This window comes from Pyrus communis, chromosome 16 (assembly GCF_963583255.1).
Source record: "Pyrus communis chromosome 16, drPyrComm1.1, whole genome shotgun sequence".
NCBI lineage: Eukaryota > Viridiplantae > Streptophyta > Magnoliopsida > Rosales > Rosaceae > Pyrus > Pyrus communis.
The window spans coordinates 461,438-483,819 of NC_084818.1; the positions used below are offsets into that span (position 1 = coordinate 461,438).

Genomic DNA, 22,382 nt, shown 5'->3' on the forward strand with positions numbered 1-22,382 from the left:
TATCATGATTAAATACCAACAAATACCTATCCGTCAGGCCACGAACCTGGATTGCTTTCCTCTTTCCGCCTTTATGTATTCTCTTTACCTCTTTCCCAAGACTTGAACCAGGAAGAGAAGGATAAAATGATTCAAGTTCCTTGGGACCAAAATCCACTACCCTTGCTCAAAGTCCAAAAAAAGGGAAAAGGGCAGCACATTCAGTAGCTCCAATCCATTTTCTCGAGCCATAAACGTTCTCAGCAAAATAATCAGAATCAAGTGTGTCAAAACCCTTTCCCCAAGCAATCTCAAGCCACCTTTGAAGTGATGGGATATCAGGAACAAAACCTGAACCACGAAACAAAACCTCCCGAGCTTCTTGCCTTTGCACAAGCAAGTGGGAGCTAAGCATTTGGATGTTATGCCACCCGCAACCCCACCCCTTGTCCTCGGATTGAATGCTCTGAAAATGATCAATATAACCGGACACAATGGTGGTTGCATTTCCATGTTCTAACTCCAAACAGCCTCTAAGCAATGCCATTAAGCCACCTTCAATCTTGTGGAAAGTAGTCCCAGTCTGTAAAGCAATCAAGCAAGAAACTTTCTCCAAAATGGCAATTCACCGATTGCTTGATCTTTCTGCAACGCATATCAATACGAAACTAACAAGTTGGCAGACTGACTTCGGATTACAGCTTGAACGAAGAATAACAAGAATAGCACAAACAAAAAAAGTATTATCTTTTCTAAGCAAAACGAATAAAAATCTGTTCTTCTATCCTGTATGCTTTCAAAGAGCAAGGAATAAGGGCTTGTTTGGGACTGCTTCTGTAGGAATCACTTGTGCTCGAAAGTGTTTCTGCTATAAGTGCTTCTATGAGTCTCTGGTTTTTCTTTTACATCATAAGCGCTTTTGATGGCCAGAAAACACTTTCAGCGATTCGAAAGCAATTCCGAAAAGGGTAACGGGGAGAAAGTAAAAGAGTAACTACCAGGGCTGATGGAGGTGAAGAAGGAGCAAGAGCAAGCTGTTGGGCAAATTCCAAATCCCTCGCCAGTTGCTTGTCGACCTCATCATCCTCAACCTCCTCGAAGTGACCGCTGGCATGCCTGCAATTTGAATTCATACAATCACAATATCAAACACATCAAAAATCCACCAAAAAAAAGGGATTTATTTATTTGCAGCATATTGTAGTACCTTTCAAGTGCTGAGGACGGAACTGTCAAATCACAGAACGGGCAACACGAATATCCATGGCTCCGATACGACATTATCAACCCGATACACTATTTTCACGGCGGCGGAGCTGCTGAAGAACGCCGAGGGCCTCCGCCGGTGCGCGCGCTTTGTTTTGCTCTTGCTCGAACAGCGCGGTTACTCTTTCTTTTTCAACCACGCACGTGTGTTTGCACACCTCACGTGAGAGTGAATATTCGGCGGCGCAAGATATCGCAGCAGAAAGAGTCAATTATGCCCTTACTATTTTGTACTTATTTTACCTTATTCTCGTACTGACCTCAGGGTCATTTGTCGTATTCTTGTCAATTTAAATAGCTCAGCAAATTAGAGTTCAATTTAGACCTAGCAAACATGTTGTGTTTATCGTGTTCGTGTTGTTTTCGTGTTATATTCATTATCTTAAAGGATCGTATCATGTCAAATTATTTATTTTAACAGGTAACCCAATAACGACCCAATTCATTAACTAATCGTGTCGTTTTGTGTCGAGTTACTAAGTAATGCAAGAAATTGTCATCTTAATGTCTAGATCTTACAAACGATATCTTATTTGTTTCTTAACGGATGATCCTATACCAACCCGACTCGTTATCAGGTAGATCTGAAATCTATTATTTTTGTGTCAAGTTAACAAATCGTACATAAAATTGTCAGGCCTAATTCGGTTCCTTCGAGGTCCATTTTCTTTTTCAATATCTAATATGTTATTGATTCTAATTTTGATTCTGTTATTTTTTTCCATCGTCAAGAAGATTATCCCTTGCACTTGGTGCAGCGTCGTTTGCTTTTGTACCCTCCTCCTCTGCTTGCTGCTTGTTGTTTTCTTTGTTGCTTGCCTTCTGTGGGCTTCTTTGTTCGCTTGGCTTCGGCCCTGGTTCTATGGTATCCAGTTCTTCAAAAAAAAAAAAAAAAAAAAAACAAGACTATCCAAATGTGTCAAATTCTAAGTTTTTGCTCGGATGCTCTGTGTGTGTGTGTGAGAGAGAGAGCGATAGCGAGAGAGAGAGAGAGATCAATGTAAGGTATAAACACCCTCTAAACATTAACGGCCATTAAAATCCCAGTAAACAGATTTAACGATAGTAACTAAGTTTTGGGTCATGATATATACAGGCTGTTAGTCCTCCATTCATTCTATTCACATGAAAATGTATGTTTTTTTCTTTTAAGACGTTGAAACCATAGCGCGGCAATGGCGCTCAACTCGGGCAATAGACTCTTTACGATTCATCTTTGGCAAGCACCCCCATTCCGCTTTTAGAGAGAAGAAGGTCTTTCATTTCTCGGTAACTTCTGAGCTCCTCCAGTGCATCAGATGTCTTCCGAGGCATAAGGAAACCAGAAGCCGTAGCAACTCCTCCCTCATGCTCATTCTTTCCGGACTGGGATGAGTAACAACTTGAATCTTGGCGCAGAGGCGGAGCCGTCTTCAGCATCTGAACGAGAACGCCGACAGCAGCATCTTGTGATTTTCTACCCATTGGCAGTGACTGAGATATGAACTCTGAAGGCCCTTTGCTGTCACTATTCACCCAAAATGTGAAAAGAGAAATATAAGATGATACGGGGCAAGCTATGCATCTTTGCAGCAAGCAATATCCCAAATGTACATTCAGATCAAGTGTATACGATAAGGCTAGAAAAGACACGTCAATTCAAGTCATTCAAAGTAATTAACCCGTCAACTATAGTAATCATATGTTTCCATTTCTTACGTTTTTCAACATACCATAGCACATTACCATAAAAAAATAGAACCGAATATATCAGATTTTGGGTGCAGTGGTGCAGTGCTTGCAGACAAAGTGAATTCCGTTACAAGAGCTGAACCAAGCAAACGATAGATGATCATGTACACAAACACACTAGTTTTAACTTAATCACAGGGATCCGGGTAGAAATAGACCAAACTATGTTCTTTTTTATGCTTCTTTTATCCATCATAAAACCCAGCAATTTAAGAAGCCGAAAGCAAATAAACATTAAGGTGAGAAGCATAAAAAATGCATGTAGTAAAGTAGTCACAACAATGGTGGTGGAATTAATATAATACAATTGCTGGAAGATTCGATCAAAAAAGGGCCATGACCATATATATAGATATAGCATAAAGATTCGACCAGAATAAAAAAGTATACACCGTAAAAATTATTAAGTACCTGGTTTGAGAATCTGATGTATCAACATCATCCACGTCGAAAGGACATGAGATATCAAAATCATCCAAATCGTCCTGGAAAGACAATCTACTAGAGCTTCTAGAAAATCCAACACGTGGTGAGCCACTAGACGACAACAATCCTGAGAAACGCCCTGAATCATCTTTGCTGTCTTTTGTCACCTATGAAACAAACAAAAACTGGTGTTACTAGAAACCATGAGAAACAATTAACTTCAAGACCAGAGGTTGCTTAATCGGGAAACAGGGACTACCTTCTGACCAATGTAATGATTCAAATTTCCAGGGTGAGTCTCTCCGGCCCTTGAAACCTCCAATTTTCTGATTGCCCTGATTCCTGATGGAGACTCTTGACAGGAATGATCATTTCTTGTGCTTCTGGATGATAAAGGAGGAAGAGAATTTCTACTTGGATCAGAAAAATTGGGGGATAAGCATCTAGGGCTTCTGCCCCCCATTGGAAGGGGGATGCTTACAGGGGAACTTCCCGAACGAATTCGAGTTTGCATAGGACTGAAATGACCACTGGACAAGTATGTTGGGGGAGATGGCGATGGGGATGCCGAAAATGGAGGTGAAAGCTGATACTCATCAGAACTCACATTTCTTCGATGACTTAGAGATCTAAAGTTTTGACCTCTGTTAGCAAATGTATCAATAGGAGGAGATCCAACATCATATGACATAGGAGATGCATGATATGCTGTTGGAGATCCAGCTAAGGGTTTATTGTGTACAAAGGAAGGTGACCTGTGGAAGCCACTTGTCCAGCTGTGTGGGTGTTGGTGTGGCGCACCAGATGGTGGTCGTGCTCCTCCCAACGTAAAGGAAGTTGCACTAAAACCCTTCTCTGATGAGGGGAAAGACCTCAGGGGGTCAGTGGCAGGACTACCAACATAATCAGTAATTATCCTTGGTGGCATTGGTACTGAAGGCTCGAGATTGAAATCAGCTAGTGTTGAACGGTAAGTCACAGATAAAGAAAGGCGGCCAGGATGAGCCTCTACGGGAGCAAAACTGTGCTCCTCCATTAGTTCCTCCTCCGCCCTTGAGAATGGATCTCTAAGTGAAGACACCTTGTAGATGATATCAAAATTGTAAGTCTGACTAGATGTACTTAGCTGTCTAAAGATCCTATAAGCTGGAAGAAGCCTCATATACGAATAAAGGGTACGTAAAAGTATGATGGACTTCTTGTATGTTTTCTTGTAAGAGGCCGAAGTGTCACCAGTTTGAGGAGCCACAACCCGTGGAGTTTCGTACTGGACAACCCACCTCTCTATGATCGTCTCAACAGATGTCCCCTCCACAGAATTCACATACAGATTGTCAATAGAAGAAGAACTAGGTCCTCCATGAACAAGTATTATGTCAATTATCATCGGATCCATTACACTTCTGTGCCAAAAATTCAAATTCTCAAGAGCTGCAGGGCGGTCCCCTAGTATTAAGTTAAACCACTTGTCACTCTTTCTCACTCGAGTAGCAGATGACAGGTCACCGCTGCGATCATGCGGGTGAAGAGAAGGAATCCTAGAGTCCAAAACAATATGCAAGCTCTTCAACAGAAATTGGGAAACTATCTGTTCCATTTTCCCCGATTCTAGCTGAGAATAATTCTGAAAGTCCATAATTCCTCAAAATTAAATCTTTAACCAGAGCCCCACTCCCTCTTATACAGCATTTCACTCAGAAGCAACCGGTACCCACAAAAACCACTCCTTGCCCAAATCACTCAAAAACAACAGCATGAATTCGGATAAAGTCTCGATCCTGCATTAAACTATAGAACTATTTGATGTGCACCAATGCAATTATCGGATTAAACGAACAGACGAAAGCAGTGAAAATTAAACACCCACTTCAAAAAACCTTTTTCAACCAAGATGATAATGCAATTAACAAAAATGAAGCAAAATCAGATGACCCATATAAAACCCACATCCAAAATTCAATATGCAAAGCATTCAATGACCCATTAAGCATCTGAAAGTAACGGATCAAGCATATCGGGTAAATGGGTCCTCGGATGATTCAACAAGAAGATCACGAAATTCGTAATAAATTAACACTCTTAATCAAACTATAAATAATCAGATTACGTTAAAAACGGGAGATCTAATCTTCCCAGATGATATTGAAAACGAAATCAGAAAAATAAATGATGCGGAAACAGGAAACTTACTGAAAGGGAAGAGCGACGGTAAATTTGGAGTTTTCTTCTGCAATGAGAGAGAGAGAGAGAGAGAGAGAGAGAGAGCCCACGTATTCCCCTTCTTCTTCTTCTTGTTGCTCAATTTGATTGATTGTTTTGAATTTTAAGTGAACATTTCAAATTTTTATGAATAAAAAAATGGCTCAATCATTTGCTTTGGGTTATGTCATTGCAAGTGGTCTGGCTACTGGAGGCGGCGGGGGACAAAGTGGGGTGGGGGATAAACTTGGAAGAATTTGGAGAGGATCCTCGGATCAATCATCGTGGACCGTTGAATTTTTATCCAACGGCTACAAACAGGGGGTTCCTTTAAAGTTATAATGATTGTAGCCGTTAGATAAAAATCCAACGGTACATGATGATTGGTCAGAGGATCTTCTACATTAGGTCAAGAGATGATCCAAATCTAACTTGAAAGATGATGGTTGATTTATTACATTAAAATTAAGATTTTTTTAATTAAAATGGTCATTGAAATTAGTATAATCTCTTATTTTGATTTTTAAAATTTAAAATCAATAAAAGTGGTACTTGAGTTTATCCATCGTCAATCATTGATGAAAAATCTCTGTTAAATAAGGATTAAATGATAAAAATATCCTCAATTTATTAACCAATTAACCAATTAACCAAAATGATTTGACAAAAATTGAGGGTATTTTTTTCATTTTATTCTTATTTAACAAAGATTTTTCAATAAAAACCAAAATAATTGACGGTGAACAAACTCAGAAAATACGTTTATCGACTTTAAATCTCAAGAATCAAAGTTAAGAATTATGTTAATGTTAATGATCATTGAGGTAAAAAAACCTTTAATTCTTACGCTCAAGATGAGGACAAAAAAATAATATAATTCATGGCACCCCGTCGAAGATGCCAATGGACAAGTAGTGGGCAATATTGACCATATTGGGCCTTTGGAGAGTCGTAACTTGTAAGCCCAATCCATCAAATTCATAAACTGCACGGGAGTCTAATCTCGTATCGTCTTTTCGGCCCAACGTCCATTAACCATTTTAAAATTAACATTTTTAGAGCGATAATTATTTTATATTTACTCTTTGTATTTGAAATATATGAAAAGGAAAATGCTTTGAACAACTTAAAATAATTTGTGGTCTTTTAGTTTTAAGACTCGTCTAGAAGTGCTTTTGAAATAACTGAAATTGAATTTAGAGAAAATGTTTTTGGGTTCCAAAAATACTTGAAGTGTTTTATGTAGGAAACATTAGTGTGCTTCTTTCAAAAAGCATTTTAAGTGTTTTTTTAAGATTTACTTACATTTTTATTAAGAATTAGTTCCAAAAATATTTTCACTAAAAACACTTTCAATCATTTTACAAGCACTTTCAAACGAGCTTCGTGTTTTAATTTTTACACGGGTGCCATCGAGCTTTAAAAAGCAAGAGTTGACAATAACACATGACGGCAAGTTGTGTTTGTTGGGTGGAGGGCATGTCATAATCCATAAAATCATACATAGAAAAGGGAAGATTAGAATGATTAATCGTCAGGGTGCCAAATATTCACTTTAATTTTATCTTTCACTGACACCAACTAATTCTATTAACGGTTAGAAATATAGTTTAATACACAAAATGTCATAATACAAGTGATTAAATTTGTTTTTTTTTAAAGTATCCAACCACTTTTATTATAAAATTTTATGTCTTGAAAACTGACTGTGTTTCTGTGACATTGAAAAATTTCTTTCATAAAGTGGGTCTTATAATAATCTCTCACTCATGCATGCTCACCAATTTTATGTTAGCTCTTTGAGTGTGGTTCTAGTTTAATTGCTCATAAATTTGGTCTTTCTTTAAGCCGCTAGTGTGATTACATGGGTTGGCCAAAATAATATACTTAGCAACTAAGCACTCGAGGTCAATCGTTATTTTCGTAATTTTTAAAGTAATTCATTTAAAAAATGATTTGACAAACAAAAGTTGGCACTGGATGTTGGTCCAATTCGAAATACCACTTATGTCACAATTAAAAGGACAACAATGGTAGGAATGGCCACAAACCTTCCACGGACCTGAGTTGAGATGGAATAGTACTATTCACACAACTCGTTTTATTTCTCACGCATAATTCTGAATTTTTTATCATCATATCAAATAAATTGAATAAGATCAATGAAAAAAAATAACAACAGTACAATGAGATAAAAATAAGCGTATGATACTATGAATAGCACTATCTGTTAAGATAATATAACGAAAAATAATCAGCATTTAGAAAGACACACTCATTTGTTTACCATTTATATTCATATTACATCCACATAAATAAAAGTAAACATGGAATAAATCGTCAGTAAATATTGGAGTTCTAATGTTTTAGATTACATTTTTCACATTTTCAAAGTAATTTGATCTGAAACTTTCTTTTTTGTCTAAATTATGGACAGAAGATGGCATATACCTTTATTCAACTTAATAAACTCATGAAGCACAATGCTTATAAGGGCAGATAGACATGGGAACTAAGTGGTCCTACGACCACTTGTGTTTTTGGTACATGCCCCTTCATGCCTACTAAATGTTTGATTGTTCGTAATGAATCGGGAGGTTTTTTGGCTGCTAAATGTGGGAAGTTTTTTTATCTCTTCTCACCCCTCCAAGCAGAGGCTGTGGCGGTCCGGGTTGGCTTGATTTGGGCATTTGAAAGAGGATTTACAAACTTATTATGTGAGAGTGATTCGCTTCAAATTATGGAGGTTGTCTGTGATTCTTTTGTCAATTTGTCTTCCATTGGACAAGTGATAGAAGACATCAAGGCCAATGTTTCTACAGTCACTAAAGTTTCTTTTACCCACACTCGTCGGCAAGCTAACAGGGTTGCTCATAGGCTAGCTTGTACTGGTTTATCTGTGGATCAATTTTGTGAGTGGTTAGGATCTCCTCCTAGTATTATCGTGGATAATGGTTGAGGATTGTTCATTTCCCTAATTTCCCTTTGATTCATTGTAATGCATTGTTATTGAAATACAACTGCTATCGTTTCCTTCAACAAAAAAAAAAGTTTGACAATACTCGACAAGTTACGTCAATAATACTTGACAAATAGATAAAACAAATTAAATAACTCTATTTCTTTACACAAAAATTTGAAACACTACATATCTAGTATTTATCGAAAAAATTAATAACATTTATTCGTTCACTCGGAATTTTCATCGTGTCGCCGCATGCTTACTGCGTAACCCAACTTTATGAAGATAAGGACGGCCCGCCCAATAGTTTGTCAATCAATTGTCTTATGCGATCACGAAAGGCCACGATGCTCCTTTAAAAAAAATTAAAATCCATTTTTCACATAGAGGGCTAACACTAATGCAATTTATTTAAAAGTGTTTTTAAAATAATTGAATGTTTTTTTAATGAAAGTGTTTTTGTGCTCTAAAAGTGTTTTTTTAATGATTTACTTGCATTTTTAATAAAAAATTGTTCAAAAAACACTCATCTAAAACGTTTTCAATTATTTTAAAAACACTTACAAATGTCAATATTAATAATGTGGGATAACAATGAAAAATTTGGTCAGCTATATTGACGTTAACCAAATCAATCTTCTTCGTTATTTGTTTTTATTTACTTATAATTTGGTGACAAAAAACGTTACTAAATATCTAAGTGAGGAGATGATTAGTTAATCGGAGATAACCACATACGAATTCTATTATGCTTCGGGTATCTTATAATTCAAAGTTTTTAATCATAAAAATTTTAATTAAAAATTAATAATCAAGATTTGACAGTTAAAAATACTAGAATACATTACGAGTTCATATGGTGGTCATCGATTTTTGGGCCAAGACTTGAACGTGCTCGATGACTCGCCTCTAAGGTCATCTCCAACCTACACTGTAGCATTAAAAGTAGCTAAGAATGACACGAAAACCATCTCCAACAGATGACTAGGCCAAAGAGCTTGTGGGTCCCACTGGGCCCAAACCCTCAAATCAAGCCAGCAAGCTAGCCATTTCTAGCAAGCCAGCCCACCCTCCAGCCCTCCAGCCCACCCCCCCTAGCGCCAAAATATCAAGCTTGACATTTTACCAACCCTCCAGCTCAGTCCATTTGAATGATAACAGCTACTAGACGTTAGCATGACGCCAGCTAATAACGGCTAGTTAACGTCATGCTGCCGTCAGATTACCATTTAACGACGTCTTTAGTCCAAGTGGGTCCGTCCAAGTATCATTCCATTAAAGTTCGTCCATGCACGTAATAGACATGGAATTACACTAACTTTTAAGTCCAGTTCGATCTAATAAAAGTTAGTAATGGCAAACGAACGTTCCTCAAATAAAATAGAATTTTGACACTACAAAGAGTTAGGATGACAGACGCAAATGCGTAAGCAGAGTCACAAATTCGAAACCAAAGCATTTACATTGAACCTGGACACCTTTTGTTGGCCTATATAAACGTACTCTGCGCACCGCAACTCACAAAACACTTTGTATTTTCCGTTAGCTGAGAGCTGTGAGCTTCTTCTAATCTAACAAAAATGGCGGTAACGAAGCAACTGCCGGAGGCGGAAGAAGAGAAGCTGCTGAGGCAGAGGAACGAGGAATTGGAGAGGGAGTTGAGGAAGAGCCAGGAGAGGGAGGAGCGGATGAAGGCGGAGCTCCAGAGGGCCCGCGAAAGGCTCCGAGTCGCCGAGGAGGCGGAGGAGCGCCTCTGCTCGCAGCTTGGTGAGCTCGAAGCCGAGGCAGTCGATCAGGCGCGTATGGATCATGCCCGGATTCTGGCCCTCGTGGACAAGCTATCGCAGGCCCAGCGCCTCCTCCAGGCTTCTGCCCTTGCCCTGCCACCGGGACTCGCTTCCAAATGACGGCCTGGTTAAAACTTGAGTTACTAACCGCTTCCTCTTCTATAACTGTTCTTGGTCGTGTTGTTGGTTGTAATTAGAGGCGGATCCTTTCCTCAACCACCAAGTTTGGGTATCCGGCCGTTGAAATTTGATCAATTGCTAAAGTTATTATAACTTTTAAAGTAGGTTCTATTTGTAGTTATTGTATCAAATTTCAATGATTTAGATTCTCGAATTTGGTAAATTAGGAGAAAGGGATGTGGAGATGATCATTTCCTGTAATTAGAGTAGGATAGAGAAATTTGACCCGTCGATGTGTCAATATCTCAAACCAATAATGTATTTCTGTAGCTAAGTCTTATCGTGAAAAAGTAAATGAATTTTTCGTTATAATTTAAGCGTGTACGTGTTATGTATTATTATGTTGTTTGACGATCTGAATCATTTGATTCATTTTCTTCCCCTTCAAGGAACACAAATATATAGGGAAGAAGAGATTAATATTGTTTTGCAATTCTTGTTCTTGGTGTTTGCAATTTCTCCGTCCGGTTGATAGTCTTAAAATGCTCATTCGGTGTCGATTATATCATATTGGATTGGATAACTCGTCAGGTTTAATGCATGTTGAATGAAAATTTGATGTCTATTTTGTTTAAGCTGAAATGGGATATCTTCGTTAACTTACACTGAATTTAGTGAATTTTTCACTGAGGAGGCCACCATAGTTTGTGGTTGTGATTTTTCAGTATTTTCAGAATACAAGTACAAACATCATACATTATTATACAAGTGAATGAAATTTTAAGAAAAAAAAAAACGTTTCCTTCACTTTTATAATAATAATGACATGCCAGTCTGTTTTTCGAACACATTAAAGAATATGTCACTTTGAAGAATGTAAACAGAAGAGAATAATTAATTTTGTAGGGTAATTAACTGATTATGATCAGTAATTGAATTAATTAGAGCAAAGGAGAGCAAAATGGTAAGTGAAAAAGGGTCCACCATGACCGTAAGTGCTAAAACTGAACGGTGGAAACGAAGCTGGAGGAAAGCCATCGATGGTGCCACATGGGTCCACACACCATTCCAATTTACGTGCTCTTGCCTAATCCTCTCTTTTTCTTATTTACTTGCATAAGATAGATTCACCATCAAATAATGTTACGGTTCAATAATATATTGTTACGTGCAAATTTTTCTTCACATGACAATGTACTATTGAATCGAGACGCTATGTAGCGGTGAACCTGTTTCATATAAATTGCTCTTCATATTTCAATTTTTATGTAATTGAGACGTTATTATGACGATATCTCAATTTAATTAAACATTGTCATATGAAATAAGTACAATATAAAACAATACTCTATTGGAATAGAATACGGTTATAGCAAACAATGGTTGGGTTAAAATACCATTACAATGACAATAACGTTCCGATTGCAAGTAAGTTTCTCTCATGTCATATGAACCGTTGGACGAATAACGTTTTGATACAATACATGAACACTCCGTTCGTCTGTCATACGTGATCGTATGACATCTTGCAATTCAGACTCTGTTCATAAGTCATACGTGTTTGTGTAACATAATTGCTACGCATTTCTCCGCATTCCGCTTCTTACTTCATGTGCGTTCAGTTTCCACCTCTATCCGATTCAGAAAAGGACGGGACAACGGCAATGCGAATCTACACGTACAGTGCAATCAATTACCCCCGCAAGAAAAGATCACAAAGAAGACAATGGTGTCCATGTGAAACCACATCTGTCATCTCCAGCGCCCATGTGTAATGTTGTACTTTACTACACATGTTCCTGTAACCAATAAGATACGCTTACTTCATGCATCCAACGAGATTAAAGAGTACAATTTTATGAACGACTCCATTAAATGTTTAATTCAAAATACGCAAATCCAATCATCCACTAAACCGGTGGAAGACGCATTGTAAAATTTTGGATTGATCAACTTGCCTTTTGGAACTCGGGATTTTTTAAGATACCCCGGAGTATGGGATACTCTCGATGTTTTAACCATTATATCTTGGTGTTTGTATCTGGTCTGTAAATAGAAAAATTATGCAATCATTTAATTTAATCTAAGCAAATTGTAGCAGTTGAATATTTAAGGACAGTCGACAACAAAATCACATTATCTCAACTCAAAACATATCTCACTTCTCAGTCCAAGGTTTAGATCTGGAGATAGAAGGGCTCTCCTTTAGGATGGCGATGCAGACTAAATCGACAAATACGCACTTCAACTACTCTATCCTCGCCTCTCTTTTATCTCCGGGTCCCTGAAACAAAAAATTTAGTCATAATCCAAACCAAATCACAAGTTTGTGGGTGCGATATAAGTATTTACGGAGCATGAATCGTACCTCTGAATGTGATCAAGAATGAGAAGCCTGGGTCCGGGAGGGATTTTCACGTCTCTAAGAGCACTGAAATGAAATGGCAGGACAAACGAAAGGGCGTTAATTGAAGTGGTTTATAAATACGGACATACAAAGTAACTTTTATGATAGTAAGGAATGATAAAGAATTTGAAGGTCCTGCTACTTGCCTATCGTTGAGCAGAGGCAAAGTGTTGTCGGATAATAGGCCTTTCTTGAAATTCTTCTCGTAACTCTGGAGGCCAAGGTTGTTCAACATGCTTCTTGTTTTAGCGTAGTAGATATCTTCAGTTGGTGGTTGAGAAAATTTTTGCCCCAACTGCATAACCATGTGAAAAGTGTGTTCAGTGCATATAAGAACGAGACCCCGATACAAACAAACATGCATGCAAGCAGTACTAACTCGTACAGGTAGCAGAGTATTAGAACTATGAAATTGGAATAGCATGCAACCGCATAGACCTTCATTTATATTTGGTATTTTCGAAAAAGAAAAAGAAAAGTGAGTTCCAGATTTTCAGCTGCTTCATTGCGTTTCAAATGACATGTTTGTTTTACTAATGTCTCCCAAAACCGCAATGCAATCATGTAGCTAAGGACTAGAAAATGAAAACACTTCACTTTCCAGCTATTACCAAACTGATAAATCATATCTTGTGGGAGTCTCACCTTGAAAAGTCCACCTTGAACAAGTGCAAAGAAGAGTCCAGAAGTAACTGCATTTGCTGCTTGATTGGGGCCAGCCATGCCGCTCACAAGTGAAAACAGGGCTCCTGAACCAAAAGCAGCCACCATGCTGCAGTACATAGAAACAAAAATACGGTTTTCACAAAACAAAGAAACGAAGGCCACTTGGACCAGAAATACATGAAATCTATAATAGTGGCACATTGAAGTAGTTATATAAATGAAGAACAATTTGATAGATGATCTATTTCTAGATAAAGAAACACTTTTTCATAAGAAAGAAAAAGGAGTGGTGGGGCGGAAGAAATAAATCGACAGGAGATCTCCTTGGGACTTGCTGAAAATCTAGGCAGTGGTGGCACACCCTTGACTTATACAGGGGCAAAGAACCCAGAATTCGCATCTCACCCTCACAGTAAGTTTCAATTTTACCAAATGAACCAAAGGAACCAATCCATTAAGGTCTGTTCCTTACTCCACATGACCTAAATAGAGCCTAAAAGGCAGCAGGGCAGCATCCACATAGACAGGAATTAAGATAAATTTTAAAAGAAAGGTTACCCTAATATTATTTCACAATTCATATAATTTTGGCTAAGTCACAAAACAGAATAACTATGGCCATATGAGACCAGGTATCCACAACGACTTCAATGTTGTTAACCACTGCCTATAATTCTTCATTAAAGCAATCATGATCTCAATTGAATGTGACTGCAAATTTATAAACACCAAACAGTGTGGACAAATGAATATGCTCACCTAGACTGGACATCCTCCTTGCCTCTCACTCTTTTCATGACACAGGATATGCCGGCATTGACACCAGTCATAACAGCAAAGTTACGAGCTTGGACCAACGGACCACCAGCAAGGGCCTATAATCAAGACAAACAATTTGTGTATATCAACGGAACTGCTCCACCAAGTAAGAGTTACTGTTCAAACTAATTCAAACAGTAGCCATGTTTCAAAATTTATCTGTTATCATTGAGAACCTTGAAGAATGTTTGGAGTTCATACTAACATACACGACTACAGGAACAAGTTTCAACTTCTACAAATGTTTAACAGAACTACCAAATAATAGTAAATTAGAAAAACACCCTGACAACTATAAGTTTCCTAGAACAAACACTTCAGTTGATTCTTAGTTGCGAAACTCCTTCAGTGTCCTCCCACTGCAACGTAAGCAAGGTTGGATTTGAAGTGTTTTTCTTTGAAGTGTAATATTTTAAAGGGTTATATGTGAAAAGCCGAATAATTAAAGTACTAACGCATGTAAAGTGAAATGAATCAAATTTTAGATAGGTAGTCTCCGAAAGGAAGAAAAAGATATAGAATTTTCCGGCACCGACAGCAATCACAGTAAGCAAACTCACAGAACAAAGCAATAACTTTTCCCCAAGAAATTAACTTTCTCTGCGTTTAATTACTGAAAATTACTACAAACAAGAAACAAAATATTGGGATTATTCATGAAATCAAAATGCCAAATTGGGTGCGCAAAAGTTTCAATCTTTCTCCAAATTCTCCGCGCAGTTCCCAATAGAAATCCAATCCAAACAAAGGGCAATTCGTAGTTTAAGCGAAAATAGAATGAAATTTGAGAGAGAGAGAGAGAGAGAGAGAGAGAGAGAGAGACCTGAGCTTGCTTGAAAGAGGCCATGGCTTGGGGGTTGAGGCCGGCCTGAGGAGGAGGAGTGGGAAGAGAGGAAGACACGTCGTTGGTGAGAGTACCCATGAAGGCACCGATGGCGGCGCCCTGAGCGCCGCTGGTGAGGGTGACGACGGCGGCCTCGACGGGCAGAGACTGCTTGGCCAGCCAGGCCCTGAAGCCAGCCTCCAGCTCCTTGAAGCGAGCCTGCAATTGCTCTATTGGGTTCTGAGGAGGCACCATTTTCGCTACCATAACTCCCTGTTTACCTTGTTCCATGCAAGATTTGACTCCCCACAATCGATTTCTGCTTTTTCTTCTTGTTCTGGTTCTGTAAATGGTATTGGAGCATACACTCTCTCTCTCTATGGATGGATAACGAGGTTTCTTTGTTTTGCTCACTCTTTTATCTTTCCCTAAAACCCTGCCCTAAGCGCTGTGGCTTATAGACCTGGCCAAAGTAAACCCCCCAATTGATAACTTCCGCCGCTCAAAACACTCGTGTAAACTCTCCTTAGTTGCGGTAGGTTACTAGATTTTCAGTGTAAATAATATTATTTGTTAAATAAAAATTACCTTAAAATTTACATTTATGTTGGTTTTTTACAATATAATTTTACAGATTCAAATTTTACTTTTTTTATTAAAGCCTCAGATGTTAAAATATCTCCAATATTTAAAATTTAAAAAACCAAAAAACAAAAATCTACTCCCTCCCCACGTTCTCTCTCCCTCTCTCCTTCTCATTTTTCTAAAAAAAATGTGTTCATACACACAAAGTGTATAGGCAAATGCCAGTATGAATGAATTCTTTCCGTTTTAACAAATTTGTCGTCAGAGAATTTGTTCCTCTCCAAAACACATTAGCAGTATTTATACGAGATACACGACTCCCTATTAGACTTTCCTTAATTAATTCAGAATCTTCTTCATATCTAAATCTAGCATGTAATATAGGAATGTAATTTTTAATAATTAGTTCAAGATTCCGACCTAAATAGGGATTAGTATAACCCTATATATTGCAATATTTTCTAAACATTAATTCAAGGACTCATATTTGTACAAGTTTCATTCAGCTGATATTCAAACTTTGCTCTTCTGTTTTGTACTTAATTTTCCAATGGTTATCTCCTCTTCTACCACTGTTTGTGATCTTCCGAACGTCTCTCACGTTATCAACGTCAACGTCAAACTCGACTGCAACAATTACCCTGTTTGGCTGGCCCAAATTGTTCCCGTGCTTAAGAGTCACAAACTCATGTCTTTTGTCGATGGTTCTTCTCCATGTCCACCTCAGTTTCTCTCCTACGACGATGATAGAATCAAAACCGACGACACTGTCAACCCCGGTTTTGAAGATTGGGTCCAAAAGGACCAGCTTGCTCTTTCCTTGATCGATAGCTCCTTAAGCGCTTATGTGCTTGGCTGCATCGCTCAGCAGGACCGTATAGCTCGCAAAACTTGGCTAATTTTGGAAGAACGGTTTGCCTCAGCCAGTCAGACACATGTATCGCAGCTCCGCAGAGATCTTCGTCGTACTACTAATGTGGACAGGTCGATTGCTGAATTTCTTTCTCGCGTCAATGCCATTGCCCACGAACTAGCGTTAGCTGGTTCTCCTGTTCCTGAGACCGAAATCGTTGATGTGATCATGGAAAATGTCGGCAGTCACTATAAGAATGCAGTGATCCGTTCTGCTCAGTCTCGCCACAAGCCCATTACTTACAGAAACTTAAAGGCTCTACTCCTCGCGGCTGAAGCTAGTTACAAGAGTTGCTGGAATACTACGCGTGCGGCGGCATCTGTAGTGTTTGTTATCATAATGTTAGTCGGATTTTATATCTTATATGTCAAATCTACAGCATAGTTCTAGTCCATAATTTTCTTGTGATGGGGTTTTATTCTTAGGCTTCAGGTTTTTGTTTATATTGTTTCTTCTGTTTATGGTTGTTTCTTGCCCTTGGACAAGGCCGATCAAATTTAATATATCACTACCATTATCACAAAGTATATATAACATATAGCAATACACTCACACATTTAGAACTGTAAATATAGAACTAATGAAGAAGTTGCTTCTGTTTTGAATATGCTTTCAGAGCTTATGTATCTATACACCCACACATAAGGTTTGCCATCCATCTTTCAATTTTGCATCTGATGGTTCTTTACATTCGGAGAAGGCTTATGTGATGTTGTCTCACTGAGACGACGATATTATATAGGGATATGATATCCACACATCTTATTTTATTTCTCACACATCTTTTTAATTTTAAGTTGCCGGATCGGATGAATTGAAAAAGATTAACGGACAAAAATTATCAAATGATGTGTGACAATTAAAATGGAGTGTGTGGATTGCACATCCCAATTTGGTAATGTGCATTTTTCTTTTAAAGTGACTATCGATGACCTCAATGAAAATTATATCCAATTTCAGATGAAAAGATTCTAAATAAGTCAGGTGGATCCTCGAAAGGTAATAATAATATGCATTATACGCGATGAAAATTAACAAAAGCAAATTTGAAGGTCAGAAGAGGCATATCTGAAAGAAGAAAAAAAAGGCTCAAGGCCCAAAAACACACAAAATTAAACCTAGGCCTTATAACGTACAGCCCAATTTCAACGCAACGACCAACATTGATTTACTTTTGCAAGTCCCGCGTTTTTTTTTCACCCTCTCTTTCGCGGGGCGGCGGTGGTTGAATTACATACTTTTGGCGCAAATCGAATCACGCTCCGGTGGCAGCAGCCGTCTGATCCACTCTTGCGCCGCCGGCGTCTCATCGTGGTACCTTCTTTCTTTCACTTCCAGATACTTGTATTATTTGCTCCACAAATGTAGTTCGATATCAGTTTTATGCCCAGTTTCCGGTTTGTGGTGTTGGCATTTTCACAAACACCTTGTGAGCATGGCTGCTGCTGATTCTTTAGCTTCACATTTATGCATACGGATTCTCTCCCTGCAATATCTACCGAATCAGCTCATCTTATATGTTAATTTTGTATTACATTGTCTTTTTTCCTTTATGGTAATCGTTTGATGAAATGCTTTAACAAATTTCATGCAAGAAGGTGGAAAGGAGGAGGAGGAGGAGGAGGAATCAAAGTTTAGTGCTTTCGAGGAGCCGGAATGAGCACGTCGAGGGAGGAGTCGCCAGATTGGCTGCGGTCTTTCCAGGTGAAGACTCATTTTCATTCATCCTCTTTAGGGTTAAAAGTTGAAGCTTTCATGCCCTGATGGGTAGATCTTGTTCATGTTACTGGTTAAAGTTGCTTAGCAGATTTACCGGATTAGGGATTTGATTGGATTTTTATATCTCTCTACTTCTGTATTTTTCGTAAATTTTTTTTTAATTTTTTTTATTTTTTGGGGTGTTAAGTGCAAGGTTTCTTTCTTTTCAGGTACCGGAAACTCTTTCATCGGTGGAATTATCCTCAGATTCCGAGGCTTCACTGAATGGCGTTCCTTCGGGGGAGGATAAAACTGATTCCGCAGAATTGTCTCCACACAAATCTTCTAAACTTTCTGATGAAGATGAGAATTCGGGTAAAGTTCTTGGGGAAAGTGCTGCAGAGTCTCCATCCGATAAGAAGTTAAAACGAAACTCTCCAAAACAAAGGAAAAAAGTAGAAGATCAGAAACCCCTGAAAAAGAAGAAACTTGAGATATCCAAGGAAAGAGAAGGTAATGCGGAGGGTTTGGTTGAAAGTTTTAGCGCCCTGATCATGAGGTTTATAGACTTTTAAGAGGGAAATTTTGGTTCAGGAAACAGTGATGATGTGGAAGTTGCAGAGGCAGAAGTTGCAGAGGAAGAAGCATCTGGCAAGCACATTGAGCCTCATGTAAGAGTATATAGGCAACAATGATTTCCTATAGAATCTTTTTATAGCTAGTGAGTTGCTTCGGTTATATGTAATTTGCAGGTCTCCACCTCAAGGTTGCCCTTGGTGCTCTCTGAAAAAGTCCAACGCTCAAAGGTACATTAGGACATTGTTCTTCTCACTTGGTTATAGGTTGTACCTATAGTCAGCAAGATAGCGCTCTTATTGAAAGTAGAAACTAATGTTGACGAGATATTGTTCTATAGCTTGGTGTTTTACCTCCCCATTTACTTTCCCTTGTAAAAGAAATGCTTTTTTTTTGTTTTTTTTTTTGTAGGCACTTGTTGAGTGTGAAGGAGAATCCATAGATTTGAGTGGTGATATGGGTGCTGTAGGACGGCTAATTATTTCAGATTCCAAATCTGCAGATCCTGAAATGTACCTTGATTTGAAAGGTGTGTCTTGTTTATATAGATAAACAAATTGGTGGTTGTTCAGCCTTGTCAGTGTTACTTATTGTGCCGCATGTTTCTTCATTAGCTGCCTACATCTGATTAGTTTATCTTTGGTTTAATGGTTTAACGTTACAGGAACCATATACAAAACAACAATAGTTCCTTCCAGGACATTTTGTGTTGTAAGTTATTGTCTCTACGTAGTCCCTTGCAGAAATCAATTATCTTTCCGATTAACGAAATCAGATGCACTATAACAGTGATGTGATAATGACACATTTTTTTTTTTTTTGTTCAGGTTAGCTTTGGTCAGTCGGAGGCAAAGGTTAGTTAACCGTTTAGTTAGGTTAGCATAAACTGGATAACTCAATGAAAAAGGAATCGTTTAACTCTGAATTGTATATTCCTTGAGCAGATTGAAGCTATCATGAATGACTTCATTCAGCTGAAACCACAATCAAATGTTGATGAAGCTGAAACAATGGTTGAAGGTTGGTTTTCGTTGTGGTGGCTGTTTCTTTATTTCCATTTTCTCTTTGAAAGTTCTGAAACAGTAATTTCCTCAACATCTCATTATTTTGAATGAGTAGGAACCCTAGATGGATTCTCGTTTGATTCAGAAGATGAGGGTGACAAACTTCCTAAAGCCACTCCTCAACAAGCTGATCAAAACGAGGATGCTGAAGAACAAACTAAGGGGGCAACCATGGCGAAGGCTAAGAAAGCATCGGTATGTTTAAGAACCATAATTTTTCTAATTCGTTTGGGTAAATGCAGTGAATTTTTTGATGATATGAAGTTTTCTGTCGACAGACTGTTGTAAGGAAGAGAGCTAAACCTGCCGGAGGGAAGCCACAACCAGCAAAGAAACCAAGAAAGAAACCTCAAGTTTCCAAGAAGGCCAAGGGCAAGAAATGAGGGACACAATTTTGTTTATCATTTATTCTGCCGCAAAATCGGAATATTAGTTCTCATAGTTGACAGGAGTGGATTGGTGATGTAGAATACCTAGCGGATCAGATTATGTAGCAGCTCAACAGACGTAGTCACAAGAATAACAAGGTTTGAGTTTTATGAAGTGGCGGCCCACTGTGTCTGATTTAGGCCGATGATATGCCATTTCGAAGGGATTGATAATACGCCAATGTATCGTATTACTGTCATTGTTTTAAGTTGGTTCATGGAGTATTTAGTGACCATTGCTGTATAACAATGCCGATTGGTGGCCTATATTCCTTTGAAATTTTTACATGTAGGATCCATTGTTCATTATTAGATACAAATATTGTATTGCAACGACTGATCTACTACATTTCAATGCAATTTGGTGTTCCTGAATGAATGATCTAATACGCTCAAAGTAAGTTGTCAAAGTCTCTGTTTGTTGAAGCCCACCGATCCCATGTACTCGATCATAGACAAGGGAGGTTCTCGTCTACAATGTTACTTCAACACTCCCGGCTTCACAGTTGCTTTCAAACGATCAAGATAAAATGTAGACGATGAGAAGAAGGATTAGCAGCGGAACTGGTAAGAGCCTGTTCGAAGAAGAATAAACCATCTGCACAACCTTCCTACTTCCAAGCACTTCATATCTTGGAGGAGCTAACGCATCATCTGAATTTCTAGTCCTGCATCACGGATGTTTTTTCGTGTGAAAGCCGAGAGTTGAAAAGAAAATAAGCAGTTGTTGAATTTAAGCGAAAGATGATGATGGGGAGAAAAAATGTACCCGCCGTTGGGGCAGAAGAAAATGGCGTAATCAAAAGCCTTGCATGTAAAAGTGCTTGTGCCATCATCAAAAGCATAACTGTAAGCTCTTGGACAAGCTCTTTTGAAAATGGTGGAATAATTGGAAGGCTGGCATGTCGTCGGGTTAGCAAACTGTCCGCTGCAGCAGTACTGGTCCAAACCAAATGCCTCGCAGGCGCTCTTGCATCCAATCACGCTCCCTTCGCTTCCTCCTCCCACCACCTGAAGCTCTTTCGGGCAACCTGCATGCATGTTACATTTCCGCCTTCAAAATTTTAACCATTTGGTGCCCAAAAAACTATGAAACTAAAACTTGATCAAGACCTTAGTTTACCTGCGTTGATATCTGAAACGCAGCCGGTGGCATTACATGCACCAAACACGCCGCGTGGGGCGGCAATGAGGGGCAGATTGTAGCCGTCTACAATGCTGACGTCGTAGAAATCTAAACCATTTCCGTTGCCAAGAGTTATCTCAAATAGCGAGGCTGGTGGAGTGGCACCACTGCCACCACATTCCAGCCTGCCTCCGCAGTCGCCGGTTTGACACGTGCCAGCTCCCAGCTCATCGAATGTGCAACCTGTCCTAGCCCATATACGCCCTGACCATCCTGGAGTAGAAGGAAGTTTCACACTCTGGCCGGGGTCCAACCGAAACCCCGTTGTTGGGAGCTGAGGGGTGCCAGAAGCCGCTAATGTACCAGGCCAGATGGTTTCCGGGCAGTTGTTTGTTATAGTGAATGTGGCAGAGTACGATAAAGAGATGAAAAAAGGAACGAGGATGTAAAAGAAGCGAAGAAAAGTTTGAGGTCTCGCTGTAAATGGCATTGTCTAGGCTTATAGGTTTTGGTCTAGTGTTTGGCTTTTCAGGTGGAACGGGATTTATGGAAGGATGGGAAGAATCTGTGAGGGAAGGAGACGTGCAATCTCAGACGCAAGATGACCTTTTCGGGTTTAGGATTTCTTTTATCTTGGATGGCCTCTTCAAGAAGCGATTCCTTTTCTTTCTACCAAAAAGAAACTTGGATTAATCAAACTCCTAATCATATAATCTTCATCCGAGGAAAATAAACGATATTCTTTCAAAGGTGTCTTCGAGAACAAGCAACATCTGTTTCAACACTTGGATTGAATTCGATCTCTCT

General features: G+C 38.8%; 5 protein-coding genes across 6 annotated transcripts; 2 read left to right on the forward strand and 3 right to left on the reverse strand.

The window, feature by feature from the left end:
- Window positions 1–2,242: 2,242 nt before the first annotated feature.
- On the reverse strand, window positions 2,243–5,798 carry LOC137720264 (autophagy-related protein 13a-like). Of its 2 annotated transcripts, none has more exons than XM_068459311.1 (4): window positions 5,593–5,798; window positions 3,662–5,180; window positions 3,388–3,569; window positions 2,243–2,752 (listed from the first exon to the last, which is right to left on the reverse strand). In XM_068459311.1, the coding sequence occupies exons 2-4, from the start codon at window positions 5,036–5,038 to the stop codon at window positions 2,449–2,451; spliced, it is 1,863 nt and encodes a 620-aa protein (XP_068315412.1). In that variant the 5' UTR covers window positions 5,039–5,180; window positions 5,593–5,798; the 3' UTR covers window positions 2,243–2,448. The 2 variants fall into 2 exon arrangements, with proteins under 2 accessions (XP_068315412.1, XP_068315413.1); XM_068459312.1 differs by having other exon boundaries at window positions 3,662–5,190.
- Window positions 5,799–10,078: 4,280 nt separating this feature from the next.
- LOC137720908 (protein RESPONSE TO LOW SULFUR 3-like) lies at window positions 10,079–10,954 on the forward strand. Its single transcript, XM_068460029.1, has one exon. It carries the CDS (start codon window positions 10,144–10,146, stop codon window positions 10,468–10,470), a length of 327 nt encoding a protein of 108 aa, XP_068316130.1. The 5' UTR covers window positions 10,079–10,143; the 3' UTR covers window positions 10,471–10,954.
- A 1,569-nt stretch (window positions 10,955–12,523) lies between these two features.
- On the reverse strand, window positions 12,524–15,614 carry LOC137720382 (chloroplastic import inner membrane translocase subunit HP30-2-like). The gene is made up of 6 exons (XM_068459448.1): window positions 15,186–15,614; window positions 14,303–14,418; window positions 13,523–13,649; window positions 13,024–13,172; window positions 12,839–12,901; window positions 12,524–12,754 (listed from the first exon to the last, which is right to left on the reverse strand). Exons 1-6 carry the CDS (start codon window positions 15,474–15,476, stop codon window positions 12,724–12,726), a joined length of 777 nt encoding a protein of 258 aa, XP_068315549.1. The 5' UTR covers window positions 15,477–15,614; the 3' UTR covers window positions 12,524–12,723.
- A 2,256-nt stretch (window positions 15,615–17,870) lies between these two features.
- On the forward strand, window positions 17,871–20,818 carry LOC137720009 (DNA-binding protein BIN4-like). The gene is made up of 11 exons (XM_068458998.1): window positions 17,871–17,997; window positions 18,282–18,387; window positions 18,612–18,894; window positions 18,976–19,052; window positions 19,134–19,187; window positions 19,369–19,486; window positions 19,622–19,668; window positions 19,785–19,811; window positions 19,902–19,977; window positions 20,077–20,216; window positions 20,300–20,818. Exons 2-11 carry the CDS (start codon window positions 18,340–18,342, stop codon window positions 20,402–20,404), a joined length of 975 nt encoding a protein of 324 aa, XP_068315099.1. The 5' UTR covers window positions 17,871–17,997; window positions 18,282–18,339; the 3' UTR covers window positions 20,405–20,818.
- Window positions 20,819–20,969: 151 nt separating this feature from the next.
- On the reverse strand, window positions 20,970–22,331 carry LOC137720010 (pathogenesis-related thaumatin-like protein 3.5). Its single transcript, XM_068458999.1, has 3 exons — window positions 21,573–22,331; window positions 21,219–21,480; window positions 20,970–21,117 (listed from the first exon to the last, which is right to left on the reverse strand). The coding sequence occupies exons 1-3, from the start codon at window positions 22,063–22,065 to the stop codon at window positions 20,970–20,972; spliced, it is 903 nt and encodes a 300-aa protein (XP_068315100.1). The 5' UTR covers window positions 22,066–22,331.
- Between the last annotated feature and the right edge of the window lie 51 nt (window positions 22,332–22,382).

Bases quoted from the DNA above. Each gene is read 5' to 3' on its own strand.
- LOC137720264 (XM_068459311.1), bottom strand. From the start codon at position 5,038: ATGGACTTTCAGAATTATTCTCAGCTAGAATCGGGGAAAATGGAACAG. The intron at 3,570-3,661 runs GTAGTCCCTGTT...TTTGTTTCATAG, and splicing joins ATCATTACATTGGTCAGAAG to GTGACAAAAGACAGCAAAGA. The intron at 2,753-3,387 runs GTACTTAATAAT...TTGGGTGAATAG, and splicing joins ACATCAGATTCTCAAACCAG to TGACAGCAAAGGGCCTTCAG.
- LOC137720908 (XM_068460029.1), top strand. From the start codon at position 10,144: ATGGCGGTAACGAAGCAACTGCCGGAGGCGGAAGAAGAGAAGCTGCTG.
- LOC137720382 (XM_068459448.1), bottom strand. From the start codon at position 15,476: ATGGAACAAGGTAAACAGGGAGTTATGGTAGCGAAAATGGTGCCTCCT. The intron at 12,902-13,023 runs GCAAGTAGCAGG...ATTTCATTTCAG, and splicing joins TTGCCTCTGCTCAACGATAG to TGCTCTTAGAGACGTGAAAA. The intron at 12,755-12,838 runs GTACGATTCATG...TTTTTGTTTCAG, and splicing joins ATTCTTGATCACATTCAGAG to GGACCCGGAGATAAAAGAGA.
- LOC137720009 (XM_068458998.1), top strand. From the start codon at position 18,340: ATGAGCACGTCGAGGGAGGAGTCGCCAGATTGGCTGCGGTCTTTCCAG. The intron at 18,388-18,611 runs GTGAAGACTCAT...CTTTCTTTTCAG, and splicing joins ATTGGCTGCGGTCTTTCCAG to GTACCGGAAACTCTTTCATC. The intron at 20,217-20,299 runs GTATGTTTAAGA...TTCTGTCGACAG, and splicing joins CGAAGGCTAAGAAAGCATCG to ACTGTTGTAAGGAAGAGAGC.
- LOC137720010 (XM_068458999.1), bottom strand. From the start codon at position 22,065: ATGCCATTTACAGCGAGACCTCAAACTTTTCTTCGCTTCTTTTACATC. The intron at 21,481-21,572 runs GTAAACTAAGGT...ACATGCATGCAG, and splicing joins CGTTTCAGATATCAACGCAG to GTTGCCCGAAAGAGCTTCAG. The intron at 21,118-21,218 runs GTACATTTTTTC...TCCGTGATGCAG, and splicing joins TTCTTCTGCCCCAACGGCGG to GACTAGAAATTCAGATGATG.